Raw genomic sequence first — 16,839 nt, 5'->3', positions numbered from 1 at the left:
TAATCTGGCCAGTATCCCGGACCGAAGGCAAGTAGTTCGACGGTCGATTTGTGTTCAGCAAGAAATTGCATGATGTTATCAGCTACCTGCTGGTATCGAGTCTGATACTGGTTTGTGAAAGGAAAGCCCTTGACTTCGGGTTCGTCCGGTGGATGAAAAAGAGGGTGGGTGATGCGGAGATTTCGCAGCTTACGAAGTCTGATGATGGGCAGCTGTGCAGGAGTTAGTGTTACGCTGCGATAACAACATCGGCACAGTCTTGGGATACTCACCAGGAGATCGGCCAGGCTTACATCCCCCTTTTTGTCGTAGACACTGAATGTGTCTTCTGGCCACCAGCTTTCCAGGTTCATTCCGATAAAATTAAGGCTGAGCCCCTCGATGTTTGGGCAATATAATACGAGCTGCTCAAGTTCCTGAGGGGTATATCGCTTGATCTTAGGCGCAGTGTCATTTGCGTAGTCGAAAAGATTAGGAAAATGATCGACGTGGAGGTAGCGCAGAGTATTCCCATGGCGGCATATACTTTGCATGGACGGGCGTTTCCTATCGACTACGGTGATGCAGAGCGTCTCGAGGGCTGGGACGGCATCAAAAAGGGATTCGAGCTCAGTAAAAAATGGTTCCTCCTGGTTTTTCCAACCCGTCTGGCGGATTATAAGTGATTTGAGCGCAAAATTCTCGCACTCGAGAAATCCATTTGTAAGGGACTGGATCGTGGCTGATATCTTTGGACAGTTACTGAGAAGCAGAGATTCCAGCTTACTCAAATCGGTCAGTCCGCCGAATTCATCTTGTCCCTTCTTGATGAGCGTAGAATGCATCTCTAAACTGCGTAATTGAAGGAGAGGGGTTATGTTTGGGATTTCCCAGACATAATATTCCCCTCCAATCCACTCATCGTCGTACATAAGCTTGAGCGCAAGGTTTCGGAGAGTCTTTGTGAAGGCGAAGTAATGTTCTTGACCGAGTACCTGTTTGTCCTTTGAGATCAGCGTCAAGTCGGTTAATCGGTCTAGATTTGCCATTAAACCATTGTCGCGCAGAGTCTTGGAGGGGACAGCAAGCTTCAGTAGCTTGGTTTGGGTTGTTAGAACACGATGAATCGTGGTTTCGTTGAGGTCGAGGTCGGCTGTGAATGCTCGGAGACCATCGAGTGGCAGCACAGAGAGAAGCCGTCTTGTACGGCTTGACGTTTCCGAGATTGACGAAACCCGACGACCTACGGAACCATTTGTGTGGATGGCCAACTTCTTGATCAGACCTACAACAGTCGTGGATCGAAGTAGCGCATTGATCTTACGTTCGAAGAACTCTTTAAGGGTACTGTTGAAGGTTTGCCACAAAATCGTTCCAGCTGCGTGGCTCCATGCTTTGTCGACAAGGCGAACATGCTTTAGAGACTTGATCGGAAGCTACAGTTCAGTCAGCAATTGCTAGATACACTATATGTATGGAAATGTGGTCGTGGCTGCTTACAAGGTCGCAGATCATACACTTGAGCTCAATCGGTAGAGGTAGTGGGGATTCGAGTATGGCAGGTGTCGACATTGCAGCGGCTGGACAAGCTTACTCGCTAGGTGATTACAAACAGTCCTAGATGGGGACTTGGTAACACTGATAGTTTCCGACTGGTGGATGAGTTGTAGGCGGGGGAGAATAGTTATATGCTCGCAGACGAGGTCAATTATACGTTGTCCCATGATTGCGGTGCATTGACCACGGTTCGCTGCTTAAATGAATTGGCGCGTTGACTGTCGAAGCCTGCGCAGGTGGCAAGATATTTTCTTTCATAGTGAAAGTTGCTGTATTAGAGGTGCGACCCGGAGGTTTTTCGTCGAAGATACTACTCGGCGCGATGGATCGAAGACGCCACTTTGAGTTTCTGAGACCATGAAAATCATATTCCGTCATCGCTCTATTGGATACATGACGTGGTCAGTGTCCAGAGAACGAAGGTCTTGCGCAATTCCGATATGATGCAGCAGAGAAAAAAACGATGATGAGGTATAGCAACGATCTAGACGCTGATTTGAAGCGCGCGAAAGCAATCTGCGCTTTCTGTGACGACACAAACTCGTATCGCAGGAATTGAGGCGTTAAGCGGTCTTCTGTCAGTGCAGCATGTAATGGCGGGAAGGCGATGGTGACTGAAAAGAGGTTGGAAAGCGCAACGCGTTGGATGGGGCACGCGTCGCTAGCCGCGGAGAATGGCGCGCAACGTCACCCACCCATGTCCACGACTGCTACATTCTCGCAAACATGATACGCCGATGCTATCGGCGAATGAGAACTCTTCTTGATGATTAAATCTGATATCTCAGACTCAGGTATCTTCACACAGCATGCATAGTTGAATTTCAGCCTTTCGGGTCACGATCATTCGATGTAAGCTACATCTAAAGCTACGTTGATACTGCTTGCATGCAAGTATGCGCAGCCGGAGTGACGACTAGTCTGCCCAGCCTACAAGTTTGGCAGAGGGAACTGGTGGCTCGACGTTCGCCGCATACTGGCCGCGGAAGTTACCTGCTGGGGCGTAGTTACAGACGGTATATTTGTTCATGGTCGAACTCTGTCCGTTGACGGTCATGACCGTACCTAGAGATCGGTGTACGAGGTCAGTTTTTATCTCACATGCAATTCGTACAGACAGATTACTCACCGCAGTCAAGCGAGACGCATCCGACCTTGGTAGTCTCCTTCCAAACCATCTGTGTAAGGTGGCCGACTTGCTCGAAAACCTCGTGCGGCAGGTTGCTCTTGCCGAACCAGGGCATCATTGGGTCAAGTTCGCCATGGTACCAGCTCTCCGAGATGCCTGCTGTGGCGTTGAAGGCATCGCCAGACACGACAAACAGGTTTTGGCCTTGGCCGGCGCCCTGGGGGATGTAGTGCTCGAAGTTGCACCTGCTAGCAGCGATACGGGCATTGGCCTCACAGTCAGAGTCCCAAGTCAGCGGATCAGCGTTGTGGTTTGCACGGGCAGCGTTGTGATGGAATAGCACCGCGGCTTGATAATCGGGCCCGGACGAGAGATAGGCCTGATCGGTGCCCGAGGGGTGTGGAGACCACGACAGCGAGGGCTCTGGCATGGGGTCAGGTTGCGGCTCCGGCTCCGGCGTCGGAATAGCCACAGGAGGGGTGATGGAAGAGAATGCCGAAAAAGTAGACGTGGGCGGAGTATAGCCTCTAGTAAGAGTGATCACGACGGTCTGAGTGATAATCTTGGTCTCAATGACGATCTTCGGCTGCCTTCCATGGAGCTGCGGTCGTGCAAGGACGCTAGCAACCAGAGATGCGGCGACAAGAGTGGAGTAGCGCATTTTTGAAGAGATCGAAGAGCTCGTATATGTATTACTAGCGAGTGGCAAGGATATCGGATCACTCGGGGAAGAGATTGGACTGGAAGGGTGTTTACTGTGTCAGACAAATCCATACTGTAGAAGAAGTCGACAGTATATGCCGCGTCCGTCTCTGCCTCTTGCCAGTACTCTTGCATCCTGAAAGCATGACGGTACGTCGAGAGCTATGCGCTTACCTAGTTGCTGGCTTCCTGTGAGCTGGGAGATCTTGAAGTGCGACCGTGGCACAACCGAGACGGAAGAAGTGAATGTAGTTGGGTGAAAGCAAAGAGAGTGTTTCTGACAGACAAGCTGTGGAGGGCGTAGGTAGAGAGTGTGACAAATGAAGGAATGTGGTGTGAGGAAACAAAATGGTGGTGGGGTTAAGTGAGGGAGGAGAAAGCTGGTGATTGTTTATCGACTCCCGATTAGGCAAACGCGGCTAGGGCGAGGCAAGAGCGACTGCCACGAGGTGAGGTGCAACGCGAAGACAGCAGCTATCTCTACCGTCGCCATGGTCTTCCTGCATAGGCGATACTAGCAACGGTAGTTCAATGCTACTCACTAAATATCCACAACTGTCGAGCGTCTAATAGCTTGACACATTCCTCAGCATGTTCAGTGCCGCTTCGCAATATCTCTTACAAAACTCATCTTCATCTAGGATTCTTCCAATCCGACTCATCTGCCGGCCATGGAGCCTGTAGGATAGAACATGAGAGGTTTTTCGTCCCTCGCGACTGTCATTGGCGTGTAACCCTTGCGCAGTAATGTGATTTATCACCTTATTCAGGAACCATCTGTCCTCCGGGTTGCTCTTCATTTCCGTTTATACACGACACCAGAAGATCAGATCACAATCGTGCGACGCTGCGTCTCGGTTCGGGTAGATACACATAAGGGCATGCTGTGCTCACGTCGAGAATTTCCTGGAAGCTAGAAACCGCCGTCTCGTCTCATGTCCGCGGATCGTCGGGCGGATCATAGTGTCGTGGTGACCGCTGCTGTAAGCGGCTTCGCTACCAGAAAAGAGCTGCGGGTGGAATCTTCGAGAAATGGCGTACTACGCACGTCATGAAATAGCGCCATACGTTGGTGTGATGCATACTCTGCAAAATCAATGCAGCTCAGAAGGATGCCGATTGCCTCAAACCAGACCCCGCGCCGCCCCCCAGCCACTCAGGGTTCTGGAGATTACGTCGTTGGCGGGGTTGCGAACAGGCAGGGGTGCCGGAGCTATTGCACTGATAACGTCCAGTAGCCTCGGAGCCGCGCGCCACCGTATTCCACGATAGTTCTTTTTTTTCCTTGCTGTATGCCTCCGGTAAAATTCAACCTAAGAGGATCCTGTCGCCCTGTACGCACAACCGTCGCGACCGCGCCACCCCGCCGTGTACCAGCTCTAGCTACTGTGACCCCGCCATCCACATCTCAAGCGCAACAGCGCAACTTTCGTACTTCTATCCTGAAAATGGACGCGCATAATTCTTCTGGCGCGTCTCCCACCTCGGGCGATGCTCTGAAGCTGAGAAACCGCCTGAACGAGAGTCGAAGCCCGTATGTACGAGGCCACATGAACAACCCAGTCGCATGGCAGATGTGGGGACCAGAGGCCATCGAGCTGGCGAAAAAGTCGAATAGACTCATATTCATCAGCATAGGCTATGCAGCATGCCATTGGTGTCACGTCATGGAGCGCGAGTCGTTCGAGAACGACGAGGTGGCAAAGCTGCTGAACGAGAACTTCATACCGATAAAGATTGATCGCGAAGAGCGTCCGGATGTCGATCGCATATACATGAACTATGTACAGGCGACAACTGGTTCGGGAGGATGGCCCCTGAATGCTTTCATTACACCAGACCTGGAGCCGATATTCGGCGGGACGTACTGGCCCGGTCCAGGGTCCACGATGGCGATGGGCGAGCACATTGGCTTTGTTGGCATACTCAAGAAGATTCGCGACGTGTGGAAAGACCAGCGTCAGAGGTGTCTGGATTCGGCGAAGGAGATTACAGCACAACTGCGAGACTTTGCTGAGGACGGAAACATCAGCAGGAAAGACGGCGCAGCTCATGAAGGCCTGGATCTGGACCTTCTGGACGAAGCATATGAGGTGAGTCAATTGTTTTGGTGCAAAGCCTTTTGCTAAGTAATCCAGCACTTCAAGAAGCGATACGACAAGAAGCACGCAGGCTTCGGCAGTGCGCCCAAGTTCCCTACGCCCTCGAACCTCCAATTCCTCCTCAAGCTATCAGAATATCCGAATGCGGTCAGAGAAGTGCTCGGAGCAAAGGACTGCACACACGCGAAAGATATGGTGCTAGCGACATTGGACGCGATGAACAAGGGTGGCATACACGATCAGATTGGAAACGGTTTTGCGCGATACTCTGTCACCAAGGATTGGAGCCTGCCGCATTTCGAGAAGATGCTCTATGATCAGGCGCAACTCCTCCCTGTATACCTAGACGCGTATCTCATGACAAAGAGCCCTGAACATCTTTCCGCAGTCCACGACATTGCGACATATCTGACCAGCCCGCCGATGCACGCCGAAAGCGGAGGCTTCTTCTCGTCCGAGGACGCCGATTCACTATACCGGCCGAACGACAAGGAGAAGCGAGAAGGCGCTTTCTATGTGTGGACATTGAAGGAGTTCCAAGACATACTAGGCGACCGAGACGCTGAGATCCTCGCAAGATACTACAACGTTCACGACGAGGGCAACGTCGCGCCGGAACACGATGCGCACGACGAACTGATCAACCAGAACGTACTGGCCATCACCGCTACACCAGCAGACCTAGCGAAACAGTTCGGCCTTTCAGAAGATGAAGTCAACAAGATACTAACCGAAGGCCGGCAAAAGCTCCTCGAACACCGCAACAAAGAGCGCCCACGACCGGGTCTAGACGACAAAATCGTCGTATCCTGGAACGGCCTCGCCATCGGCGCCCTAGCAAGAACATCTGCCGCGCTCTCATCCCAAGACCCTTCTCGCTCGAAAACATACCTCGCTGCAGCCGAAAAAGCAGCCGCCTTCCTGCAAAAAGAGCTCTACAACCCCGACACCAAGACCCTCATCCGCGTCTACCGCGAGGGCCGCGGCGACGCACCTGGTTTCGCAGACGACTACGCCTACCTGATTTCAGGTCTCATCTCCCTGTACGAAGCCACCTTCAACGACAGCTACCTCCGGTGGGCCGACGAGCTGCAACAAACACAGCTGAGAATGTTCTGGGACAAGCAACATCTTGGTTTCTTCTCCACGCCCGAAGACCAGAAAGATCTTATCCTGCGGCTGAAAGACGGCATGGATAATGCTGAGCCGGGCACCAACGGCGTTTCAGCACAGAACTTGGACCGCTTGGGCGCGTTGCTGGAAGACGAGGAGTACACAAAGAAGGCGCGTGACACGGCATCTGCGTTTGAAGCTGAGATTATGCAACATCCTTTCCTCTTCCCAAGCATGATGGACGCAGTCGTTGTCGGGAAATTGGGTATCAGACATAGCGTTATTACGGGTGAAGGGCAGAAGGTGGACGAGTGGTTGCAGAGGTATCGGGAGAGGCCTGCTGGTCTTGGTACGGTTAGTAGAGTAGGCAAGGGGATGGGTGAGTGGCTGAGCCAAAGGAATGAGTTGGTGAAGAGTATGGATGGGGGTAAGGAGGGGGTTATGGTGTGTGAGGGTGGGGCGTGTAGAGATGCGTTGAGTATGGATATGGGCAGTGTGGGGGATGCTGTGCCCAAGGTATAGTCCGGGATATGACCATCACAGAATGATGTACGGTTTACACAACGGAAGCATATTTGGACGCGAATGGATATGTCTTGTAGAAGAGCTTGTACGGAATAGATACACAAATTTCCTCTTGCAGGGTACTCCGACGCTCCTTCTGTTTCGTGCTGTGCCCCGCTTTGCCCCGCACTTCTGCCTGCACTCACATGGCAGTGTAAGAACCTTGACTCTTACTCCTCCACTACGATCTTGAACCAGATACGGTGATAAATCACTCATCCACTATCACATGTTGTATCACGAATATGATATTTTTATCCAAACTCTCCTTCATCGAACAATAACCTGGTCGCTTAGCTCAGTTGGTTAGAGCGTGGTGCTAATAACGCCAAGGTCGCGAGTTCGACCCTCGCAGTGACCATCATAGATGTTCTTTTTGCTTCTAAAGTTGAGAAAAACTATCTTACAGTTCACCGGTCGCTAAAGAGCTGATCTTTTTGCTGTTGTGTTGCTATCGTGGTGTGTGGTGACTTGGAAAGAAGTGGCAAGAGCTGCATAACCCACAGGCGATATTATGATTTTTGACTAGGCAACTACGACGTCACATTCGTAACGGACGTTGATCCTAAGAACGGCGTTCAATAAATACTCTCAACTGTATAATTGCAGCTCGTGTATTAATGCTTCTATGTTGTTACACGGAATAGATTCTAGTCTCTATCTACTCTTTGTGCTCTTTTGTGACAATAAGAAACAATAGGATTTAAGATGCTCAATTGTACAACTTCTCACCTGCACCAGTGATACTTAATCACGAGCGAGCCGCGTCGAAGAATACCTTGCGTAAGGCCTAAACATATGCGCAGTGTATACAATAACCTTTTCCTCTTTAAATGCCCCTTCTGGAACGAATGCCTCTTAGGTATGTAATAACATGACTCCATATTCAATGCGAAGCAAGAACAATTACGTCAATTCCTCAAAGAGACAACTCATCTACACACGAATGACAAACACATAACCGTAACCAAGACACATAGTAAAAGTAATTCACAGTTCCTACAAGTATTGGTATTAAACTTTTCAGCGCATGGCTGTACATTACGCTCATCCGTCATGCCCCACGTTATGGGTATCCAAAAGCCAATATCCGCTAAAACCAAGCTGCCTATGCAATAAGTCCCGTCTATGTCCGCTCGCCATGCCTTCACGTAAGAAGTGACTCAAAGGTGCTCTTCTCCTGTGCCGTCCGTTGGACAATTACTAACTTCATGCATGTTGTTGTTGTTGTTGTTGTTGTTGTTGCTGCTGCTGTTGCTGTTGTTGTTGTTGTTGTTGTTGTTGTTGTTGTTGTTGTTGTTGTTGCTGCTGCTGTTGCTGTTCCAACACAGCAGTGTTCAGCGGCACGCTCGCCGAGGTATCAACTGTCTGGTTCAAAGGAGTGTTAGCTCTACTTGCAGCTGCAGCGGCGGCGGCCGCCTCTTTGGCTTTTGCCTTTTTGTTCTTCTTCTTACTCGTAGTAGCTGCGCCGCCAGCATTAGCAGAAACCTTGTTGGTCAACTCGCCACCTCCAGCCTCGGCATCGGGCCAGTCGAATGTGTAACGTCCGTCTGCGGCGAATGGCTCCTTTCTGATGAATTTTGAGACGTCCGTCTGCGTTCTCAGTGCCTCGAGGTAGCCTGCTACCTCACGCAGCACGTCGCCTTCCATCTGCTCGGGCGTGGCTGAGAATTCTGGAATCTCCAAGAGGTTGTGTGGCTGGGCGCTCGCCTTGAGTGAGGAGTCGTCGATGAGCACCGTGTTGTGCTGGCCGAATTTGCCAGTGCCAGCTTCGTATTCAGGATGAAACGACTGGATCTGACTGCGGCTCCAGACCAGCTTCAAGTTCTTGTACACTTGTACGTTTTGCTGGTAGTTTGCCGGCGAGAGTCCGAAACTATCGCGGGCCCATTGCGCTACGAGTTTCGAACGCAGATCGTTGTCCAAAGCTTGAGTGACGAGGGCCTTGACATTGTCCGGCCTCGCGCTAGACCACACCATGACTTTGAAGTTGTCAAAGAGGTACCGCAGGAACGGCTTCAAGAAAGGACGTTGTATCATAGTCTTGGCGTTTCTGTTTGGGCGGTAGAGAACAGTGCCGTTGAGATCAAGAATCACCAGCATTTGGCCTGGGGTCTCGGAGGCGGTAGGTTCTTCAGCGGCCTGATTCAAATACTCTTGCGTAGGCTGCGGTGCGGGGAGCATGATCTTGTCGTCGCCATAGCGTCCCTTCTTATCGGCGGCAGCTTTCGGAGGCTTGGGAGTACTGCGAAGCTTGTTAATCCGAGAGCACTTTGTTTCAAACGCAGTGATGCGGTGGAGGGTACCATACTCTTTCTGCTTAGCATGCCCATTGGCAGTAAGCCCAGACTTTGACTTTTTGCCTGGAGGAGTTGGTGCCCTGTGAGAAGAATTAGCCGCATGATTCCTGGATTTTAGACCCTTCAATAAGGCATCAAAAGCGTACTGTATGTCCTCATTCCGTGTTCCATGCGGAAAATTCGCCTGCGGTTGCATCATGCCCGGATAGGGCGGTCGGTTCGGGAACATCTGACGTTGGTGTTGAGGCATAGGCGGCAGCGCACCGTGATGCGACTGGTGTCCGTATGGTGGCTGGCCAGGTGGCTGACCAAATGGCGGCCCACGAAACGGCGGCTGGCCATGAAGCGGCATGTGTGGAGGTGGACGCCCGGCGAAAGCATCTGGACCTAGGGGGAATGGAGGAGGCGGGGGTGGGTGGTTCGGGTGACCATTCTGCAACATCCAGTGATGGTATGCCAGCGCCTGTTGATAGCCTGCGAATTCAGCCTGCGCCTGCTGGTTGTTGAACATGTGCGGGGGCTGCTGGGGCGGGTGAGGCGGCATGGGAGGCGGCGCGAATTCCTGGTTGAAGAAGCCATTGGAGGGCCCATATGGTCCCTGAGGCCCTGGTGGTGGTGGCTGGAAAGGAGGAGGAGGGTGCGGTGGAAGCTGGTTCTCCAAGGCGGCGAAATTCTGCTCGCGACGGTCGAAGCCGCCCGGGCGGAAGGGCAGCGCGTTCGGATTGAAGAAATCGCTCATGCTGGGGGTTTCGGGGGCAGTGAGCGGCTGCTCGGGGATTGTGCTGTCTCGACCTGTCTTGGTCTTTTGGAAGTCGGTGTTAGTGGAAGAAGTTGCGACTGGAGCGCAGTGGGGGATGCTGTACCGAGCTGATGCGACTGCGGCCATGGAGCACGTGCGATGGCGACAAACGCTCGGCGACACGAGAGGTGTGAGTGGTGAGGAGCCTGGTGAGGTGAAGACGTAGCAGGCGAAGCATGCAGCCAGACGGTGTGAGGCCGTCTCCAAAATTTGGGCGCAGTTGCCTGTTGTCGGGCGTGTCGGCGAATCAAACTGCCGGAGGTGGGGTCCACAAAAATGTTGGTAGACCGCGGCGAACCAAGAGCGCGACAGAATCGCATGCGACGGCGCTCTACACACGATCACCACCACCACCACCACCAAGCCCAAAATGGTGCTGTCAAAGAAACTCGACCGCACCCTGCGCGCGGCCGAAGACAGTTCAGATGCGGAAAGCTACTACGAGGTCACCGACCGGTCGTCCTCTGCGTCGGTCATTGAGGCAGACGAGGGTGGTAACGTAATCAGTTCAGACGACGAGGAAGAAGATGGTTCTGAGGATGACGATATGGTGAGCATGCAACAATGCTGCTGAGTCTGCGCCTACCACTAACACCGCCCAGTCAGACGCCTCGGACGACGACCAAGTAAAAGCCCAAATGAGCAAAGTCTCATTCGGAGCACTAGCCAAAGCACAAGACGCCCTCTCTAAACAACAACCGGCAGACCGAAAGCGGAAACGCGGCGACGACGCATCAAAATCACAAGAGGACAAGCTCGAGGCATTGAGGGAGAGGCTACGGCAGATCAAGGCCGAAAAGCTTGCAAGCGGTGCACAACCTAGCAAGAAGGCGAAGACAGCCAAGAGCAAGAGCAAGGGCGAAGACAAACAAAAACCCCAAAAAGGCAGCGACGATGAAGACTCCGACTCCGATGCAGCTCCCCATGCGCGCTCGAGCAAACACGCACCTGCCGTCCAGTCAAGCAAGCGCATGGTCTCGCGTAAACGAAATGTAGTCGAAGTGAAGAAGCCAGTCTTCCGCGACCCACGCTTCGACAGTGCTTCAGGGCCCCCGCCCGATGAGTTTGTGACAGGAAAGCGCTACTCTTTCCTCAACGACTACCGCGCATCTGAGATATCAGAACTACGCCAAACTATCAAGAAGACGAAGAACGAGGACGAAAAGGAGCGGCTGAAGAAGAAGTTGCTCTCCATGGAGTCGCAGCAGAAGGCGCGCGAGAACAAAGAGAAGCTACAAGAAGTGGCCCGCGAGCACAAGAAGAAGGAGAAGGAGCTTGTCAAGGAGGGCAAGCAGCCCTTCTTCCTCAAGAAGTCCGAGCAGAAGAAGATTGCCTTGGTCAAGCGCTTCGAGAACATGAAGTCGAAGCAACGCGACAAGGTCATCGAGCGCCGTCGCAAGAAGGTCACAGCGAAGGAACGCCGGAACATGCCCGACGAGCGCCGTACTGCACAATAGCACACCCACGCGAACTGCCAACGTTTGTAACAATAGCCGTTGTCAGTCAAGGATACCCATTAAGCTTTTCGACCAAATCAATTTGCACCATCTTTAGATCTGTTTCTGTGGCTTCTCCTGACGATGCTCTTTGACTGTGCACCGAGCACTTTATGCATGCGAATCAACCGTCGTAAGTTGAGGCGCTGACTATCGCCTTGTCCGTAGTGAAGCACGGACAGGGGCGGAGGTCTAGATCGAGCCTTCTCCAGATCTGCACTAGCCAGGAACACATCACCCTTCTCGCCAAACTACTCCTGCGTGACGCATTGTCCATTCGATACGCTACAAAGCGCCGCATCTATCATTTACAGATCTGCTAAGTCATCTGCGGTTAACATGTTCAGCTGTGCAGCCTCGTTCTTGCAACGACACCCGTTCAGGGCAAGTGCATACCCACAGCTTAGCGCTTCCGCAGAAATCTCGTACTATAGGAGATTTGAATTCGAGGTCGTTCCGCTCCAGTCTTCACCAAGGACCCTTTTTGGTGGAGGTGAGGGCATAACCGCCTTCGGAATCTCCGAGTAGACTGGTCTGACCTTGTACGGCTCCAGCCATGCCGAGCGCCACCAAGACGATGCCGCAGCTGAATGTCTTTGAGAATGTATATATACTGGCACTTCTTTCTATCTGAGTGATCATCCAAGTCTTTCGTTTAATCAGTGGCACAAACAAGTCCACATTCGGCCCAGAATCGGAAATCTATATCAACATGCGCACATCAATTACTTCACTCCTGCTTTCTCTGGCAGTTGCCAGTTCAGCCCAGGAAGAGATCCCTGGACTTAATCAGCCCAAAGACACTGAGTGTGAGCTTGTCTCACCGGTCGTCGATGGACTGCACGCCGTACCCACCGCCGCAGAATTCTGCTCGTCGCTCCTCAGCATCCCTACCGTGACGGTTACTTCGGTCGCCGTGAGCACATCGACTCTGACCTCCGTCGTGGAGACTCTCGAGACTACCACACTCCTGTCGACCTTTACAAACACGGACGAGACTTCAGTGACTGGAACTACTACCCTGACCGCCGATGCCGTCACCGTGACAGACACCGTGTATGTTTCTCTTCATCAACACTAACCAGCATGTGCTTACATCCCCAGAACCTCCACCGTCGATCTCTGCGCCCCAAAGGTCGGAACTGTAGTAGTCACCGTCACAGCCGAACCCCCCGTCAAGCGAGACTATGGACACACGGCCAGTTCCAGCAGCACCTCGTGTACTGGAAGCAAGAAGTCGACTAGTACTGTGACGCCTTCGTCCACGTCTACGAAATGCTCGAGCACTGCGAGTTTTTCGCTCGCGAAACCTTCCAGTATGGCGGCATACGCGTCGTCTGAGGTGTTGAGCGTGATCCCGGCTTCTTTCTCTGGGTATGCGACTACTTCTCAGATGCCCTCGTATGAGTACTCGAGCGTAGTTGAGTCTGCGTACGCAACCTCTTCGAGCGTTGTTGACGTGTATTCCACGGCAAGTTCGAGCGCCGTGGAGGTTTCATCTACAGCGACTTCAAGTGCTGTGGAAGTCTCGTCTACCTCGTCTTCGATCACTACAGAGCATTCTACGATTGAAGTTTCAAGTGTTATGGAGTCATCTTCTACTATCTTGGAGTCGTCTTCCACCACCATGGAATCATCTACCATCCTGGAGTCATCTACCACCATGGAGCCAACTCCGACACCAGAACCTACACTCTGCCCCTCCGCCCCCTCGGGTCTCCAAAAATACGATTGCGCACAGATCTCCGCAGCCTGCTCCTGCCTCTCTCTCGCGACCCCCACCGTTACCGAAGTGGTCAGCAGCACCGCTACGGAAGTCAGCATGTCCACATCCACTACCTTTACCGAAACCGTCCTAACTGTCACCATCACATCGATACAAGAGATCGCCGCCACGGAAACCATGACTCCCACCACAACGCTCACTGTGACCGCGACCGCAACATCCTCGCCCGACCTCATGAGCGATCCCAACAACTGCGGCGCCTGCGGAAAAGTCTGCGCCAGCGGCGGATGCGCAAAGGGACTGTGCACTAACCCTACTTGCTCACCATCATCCTGCACCAAGTACGTCTACTGCGGCTCAGGCTGCATCTGTGGCGCCGTCAGTGGAGGCGGCGGTCTCTGCGTGCCAGGCACCACTTCTTGCAGCAGCCCTACCTGCAAAGTAAACGAGGACTGTGGTGCTAATCAGCTGTGTATTGTGAACACTTGCTGCAGGGGTGGAGGTGGTATCTGTGTTAATGCGGTGCAGACTTGCTCGAATGGGGTTGCGCCGAGGGCGTTGTTTGGTAGGAAGCCTGCTGGTGAGACGATTATGGGGTGAGCAGATGAAGAGTACTAGAGGGCTTTACTTATAATAGATATTGTTTAATTGCAAAACCGAGTATGGTCTGAATTGATTGCGATGAACGTAGAAACAAGACTAGGATGTTGGATGAAAGGAAAATGTCCACAGTGTGACATGCGTAACCGAGTCAGCCAGCGCAAAGTACAAGCGACGTACTGAGTGACATTTTGTTTCAATTGCGGATTTAATACAAAGACTAAACGTAAAACCGATATTAAGACATCATCTTCTCTTTTTGAATAGAAAAACCCAACAAGAGACGAAACGTCAGAATCCCGTAATCCAAACGCCGGATATATCCTCCCTACAATGCGCAATGAACCATGCAACTTGAATCCAAAAGGGTGAAAAAAAGGTCAACAGCGCAAACCCAGCTTACGCGCGGAGAGTACCGTAGTCGCCATTCGTCATCTCATTCGGCATCTCCTTGAGACTAAACTTGGAAAAGTCCTTCGCAAGCCCATTATCCTTACTCTTGAGCTCCTCACCCCCCTTCCCACTCTTCTGCTGCGTCGGCTGGGGACGCTTAGTCTCATTCGTCGGACTCTCGACAACCGTATCATCGGTATCATCCGCCGTCTCCTGCTCGTGCAGATGCTCAGCGCGCACATCATCATCAATCTCGTGCTCGGCCTCCTCGTCCAGCTTAGCAGTCTCCTGCTCGACGTCGACGAGGTCCTCGGCCTCGGCGGGCTCCTCGCGCGCATCGGGCACGACTTCCTCCTCGAGCCGCCAGTCCTGGATCGCCTTGATGATGTCGACGGCGAGCTGGCCGTTCTTGCGCAGTGCCTTGTCCCAGTGCGCTGGGATCCCCTTTTCGATGACCATCATGCGCGCCACGGCGTGCACGAGCATGTGCCGCATGGGGCTGCCTTCCTCGGTGTTGGCGTAGATGTATTGCACGCGGCGCAGTCCCGGGTACGTGTCGCTGTACTTGTACCATTCCCGGACTACTTGCAGCACGTCGGAGACGAGGCCCGGGATCTCGAATTTCTCGGCCATCAGGTACAGGTCGAAGCAGACGCCGAGGTCGGCCTCCTCGCGTGGCACGGGCAGCGAGGACGAGTAGAGCCAGCCGACAAACGTCTTGAAAGGCGCATCTTCTTCTTCGGGGAGGCCGAAGGATTGTGTGCGCGACGACGAGTTGGACTTGTTGTAGAAGATCTTGCGGAAAAAGGGCGAGTGGTGGCAGAGGAGCTTCTCGTGGAGGATCCAGTGCGTGTTTTCGGGGCCGACGTAGATGTCGACCATTGAGCGGGAGAGGAGCCTGTGGTTTTTTGTGTTAGTTCAGCCCCCCTGCATGGTGAATGCGATGCGCAATGTCATTTCTGCCATGGAAGTCATCACGTACTCATTGAGCGGCTTTTCCTGTGCGCCAGACATGACTTCGGTGGTTCTTCTCGGTGATCTGCGACCGTTACGATCGATTATCCGTTCCCGTCGGGTGTGGTATTGCGTTATGCGATAAGCTTTCAACGTCCGACGTCGAAGATGCGCAGCAAGGTATTAGTTATGATGAAACAGAGTGCAGATGCAAGGAAGTAAAAGACAGATGCAGGACAAAGACACACACATGTGGCAGTGCCAACTTTTAAGACGACCATTCCCAAACCTGCACGGTGGGTAGTGCCATGCTCCCAGCCTCCTTGGCTCGCCATATGACGTAGCTACTTTTTCCCTTCACCATCCCATGCCACCAAAAACAGACCTATGATGCAGCGTCTGCGGCACGCTTTTCCTTGAATAGCACCCTTGTCCCTCTTTCCCGCCCCGTCCCCTCCGCTTAGCTTTACCCGCTAGCCAGGCATTGGCCGTCATCGAGAACACCTGAAATGCACACACAATGCAATTTCCAGCTAGCGATGCAGGTTTTGGCATCGCATTGGCGTTGCATGTCATTTCGCTTTTGGATTACGCGGGTGCAAGAGGCGCTGTGTTGGGAAAGGGGGGGTTGGAGGCGCGCGTTTTGGACCGCACGGGGTGCATCAGGGGAGGTGGATTAAGTAAGTGTGACGTTGACCTGTGGGGATGGCGCTGCCAGGCTTGTCGGTGGCCTGCGGTAGGCAATAGATTGACGAACCGTAGTTCTGTGAGTCTCTGGGACGAGCTAGTTCTTGTATTTCAAGTCTTCTTGTGATCCGTCACTGTAGAACGGTCTTGTGCAATTGGGTGATGACCATAACTCACAGATTCCACATACGCAGCCAGGCGACGATGGAATGCGTCCATGTCGCGAAACACTGTCTCATACGCAGGGCAACCATGATATTGCTTTTGCTAGGCACACGATACTCCAGCCTCACCGCCGCGACAGCCTCGGTGCTTTGTTCTCGTGCTTTTCCTGCACCCTGACAGGCACTCCCCTCTCAACTTCAACATCGCCATCACCAAAACACACAAACCTACCCGTCTAGTCGCGCTTCTACAACACACCGCAACTGCCAGCTCATCGCCCCAGCCTTGCGGTATTTGCATAGCTCAGTGTTCCGCTCAAGCCGCCTGTCGCAGCCTCGTCGCCCTCACGAGTGTAAGCACCAGGACGACGTGAATGCCATGGGCTTCAAGAAAGCTGGGCGCATTGGCGACGTGACCTGATGTTTCGCGTCTTGCCATTCATTTCGATGTACGGGGTTGAGAGGGGGTGTCTCTATGCGTATTCGCAATGTCAAGAAGGAAGCCTCTCCCAGCCACCTTTACGTACTTGCCTCCCTACTTGGCGTCTGAAGCTCTGTGCTCGAGTTACTTACT

General features: G+C 52.8%; 6 protein-coding genes across 6 annotated transcripts; 3 read left to right on the top strand and 3 right to left on the bottom strand.

The window, feature by feature from the left end:
• Positions 1–2,452: 2,452 nt before the first annotated feature.
• ACET3X_006292 (uncharacterized protein) lies at positions 2,453–3,326 on the bottom strand (the record flags this gene model as incomplete). Its single annotated transcript, XM_069452487.1, has 2 exons — positions 2,453–2,601; positions 2,666–3,326. The coding sequence occupies 2 exons, from the start codon at positions 3,324–3,326 to the stop codon at positions 2,453–2,455; spliced, it is 810 nt and encodes a 269-aa protein (XP_069306652.1).
• Positions 3,327–4,815: 1,489 nt separating this feature from the next.
• ACET3X_006291 (uncharacterized protein) lies at positions 4,816–7,104 on the top strand (the record flags this gene model as incomplete). The annotated part of the gene is made up of 2 exons (XM_069452486.1): positions 4,816–5,460; positions 5,506–7,104. The coding sequence occupies 2 exons, from the start codon at positions 4,816–4,818 to the stop codon at positions 7,102–7,104; spliced, it is 2,244 nt and encodes a 747-aa protein (XP_069306651.1).
• A 962-nt stretch (positions 7,105–8,066) lies between these two features.
• ACET3X_006290 (uncharacterized protein) lies at positions 8,067–10,462 on the bottom strand. The gene is made up of 4 exons (XM_069452485.1): positions 10,310–10,462; positions 9,593–10,248; positions 9,458–9,526; positions 8,067–9,391 (listed from the first exon to the last, which is right to left on the bottom strand). The coding sequence occupies exons 1-4, from the start codon at positions 10,421–10,423 to the stop codon at positions 8,356–8,358; spliced, it is 1,875 nt and encodes a 624-aa protein (XP_069306650.1). The 5' UTR covers positions 10,424–10,462; the 3' UTR covers positions 8,067–8,355.
• Positions 10,463–10,615: 153 nt separating this feature from the next.
• On the top strand, positions 10,616–11,702 carry ACET3X_006289 (uncharacterized protein; the record flags this gene model as incomplete). The annotated part of the gene is made up of 2 exons (XM_069452484.1): positions 10,616–10,795; positions 10,848–11,702. The coding sequence occupies 2 exons, from the start codon at positions 10,616–10,618 to the stop codon at positions 11,700–11,702; spliced, it is 1,035 nt and encodes a 344-aa protein (XP_069306649.1).
• A 751-nt stretch (positions 11,703–12,453) lies between these two features.
• ACET3X_006288 (uncharacterized protein) lies at positions 12,454–12,986 on the top strand (the record flags this gene model as incomplete). Its single annotated transcript, XM_069452483.1, has 3 exons — positions 12,454–12,797; positions 12,846–12,888; positions 12,945–12,986. The coding sequence occupies 3 exons, from the start codon at positions 12,454–12,456 to the stop codon at positions 12,984–12,986; spliced, it is 429 nt and encodes a 142-aa protein (XP_069306648.1).
• A 1,480-nt stretch (positions 12,987–14,466) lies between these two features.
• On the bottom strand, positions 14,467–15,474 carry ACET3X_006287 (uncharacterized protein; the record flags this gene model as incomplete). Its single annotated transcript, XM_069452482.1, has 2 exons — positions 14,467–15,358; positions 15,443–15,474. The coding sequence occupies 2 exons, from the start codon at positions 15,472–15,474 to the stop codon at positions 14,467–14,469; spliced, it is 924 nt and encodes a 307-aa protein (XP_069306647.1).
• Positions 15,475–16,839: the final 1,365 nt, after the last annotated feature.

This window comes from Alternaria dauci, chromosome 5, assembly GCF_042100115.1.
Source record: "Alternaria dauci strain A2016 chromosome 5, whole genome shotgun sequence".
In the NCBI taxonomy this organism is placed as follows: Eukaryota; Fungi; Ascomycota; class Dothideomycetes; order Pleosporales; family Pleosporaceae; genus Alternaria; species Alternaria dauci.
Note: the sequence above shows the minus strand (reverse complement) of the source record. Positions and strands in the feature narration are given on the sequence as shown.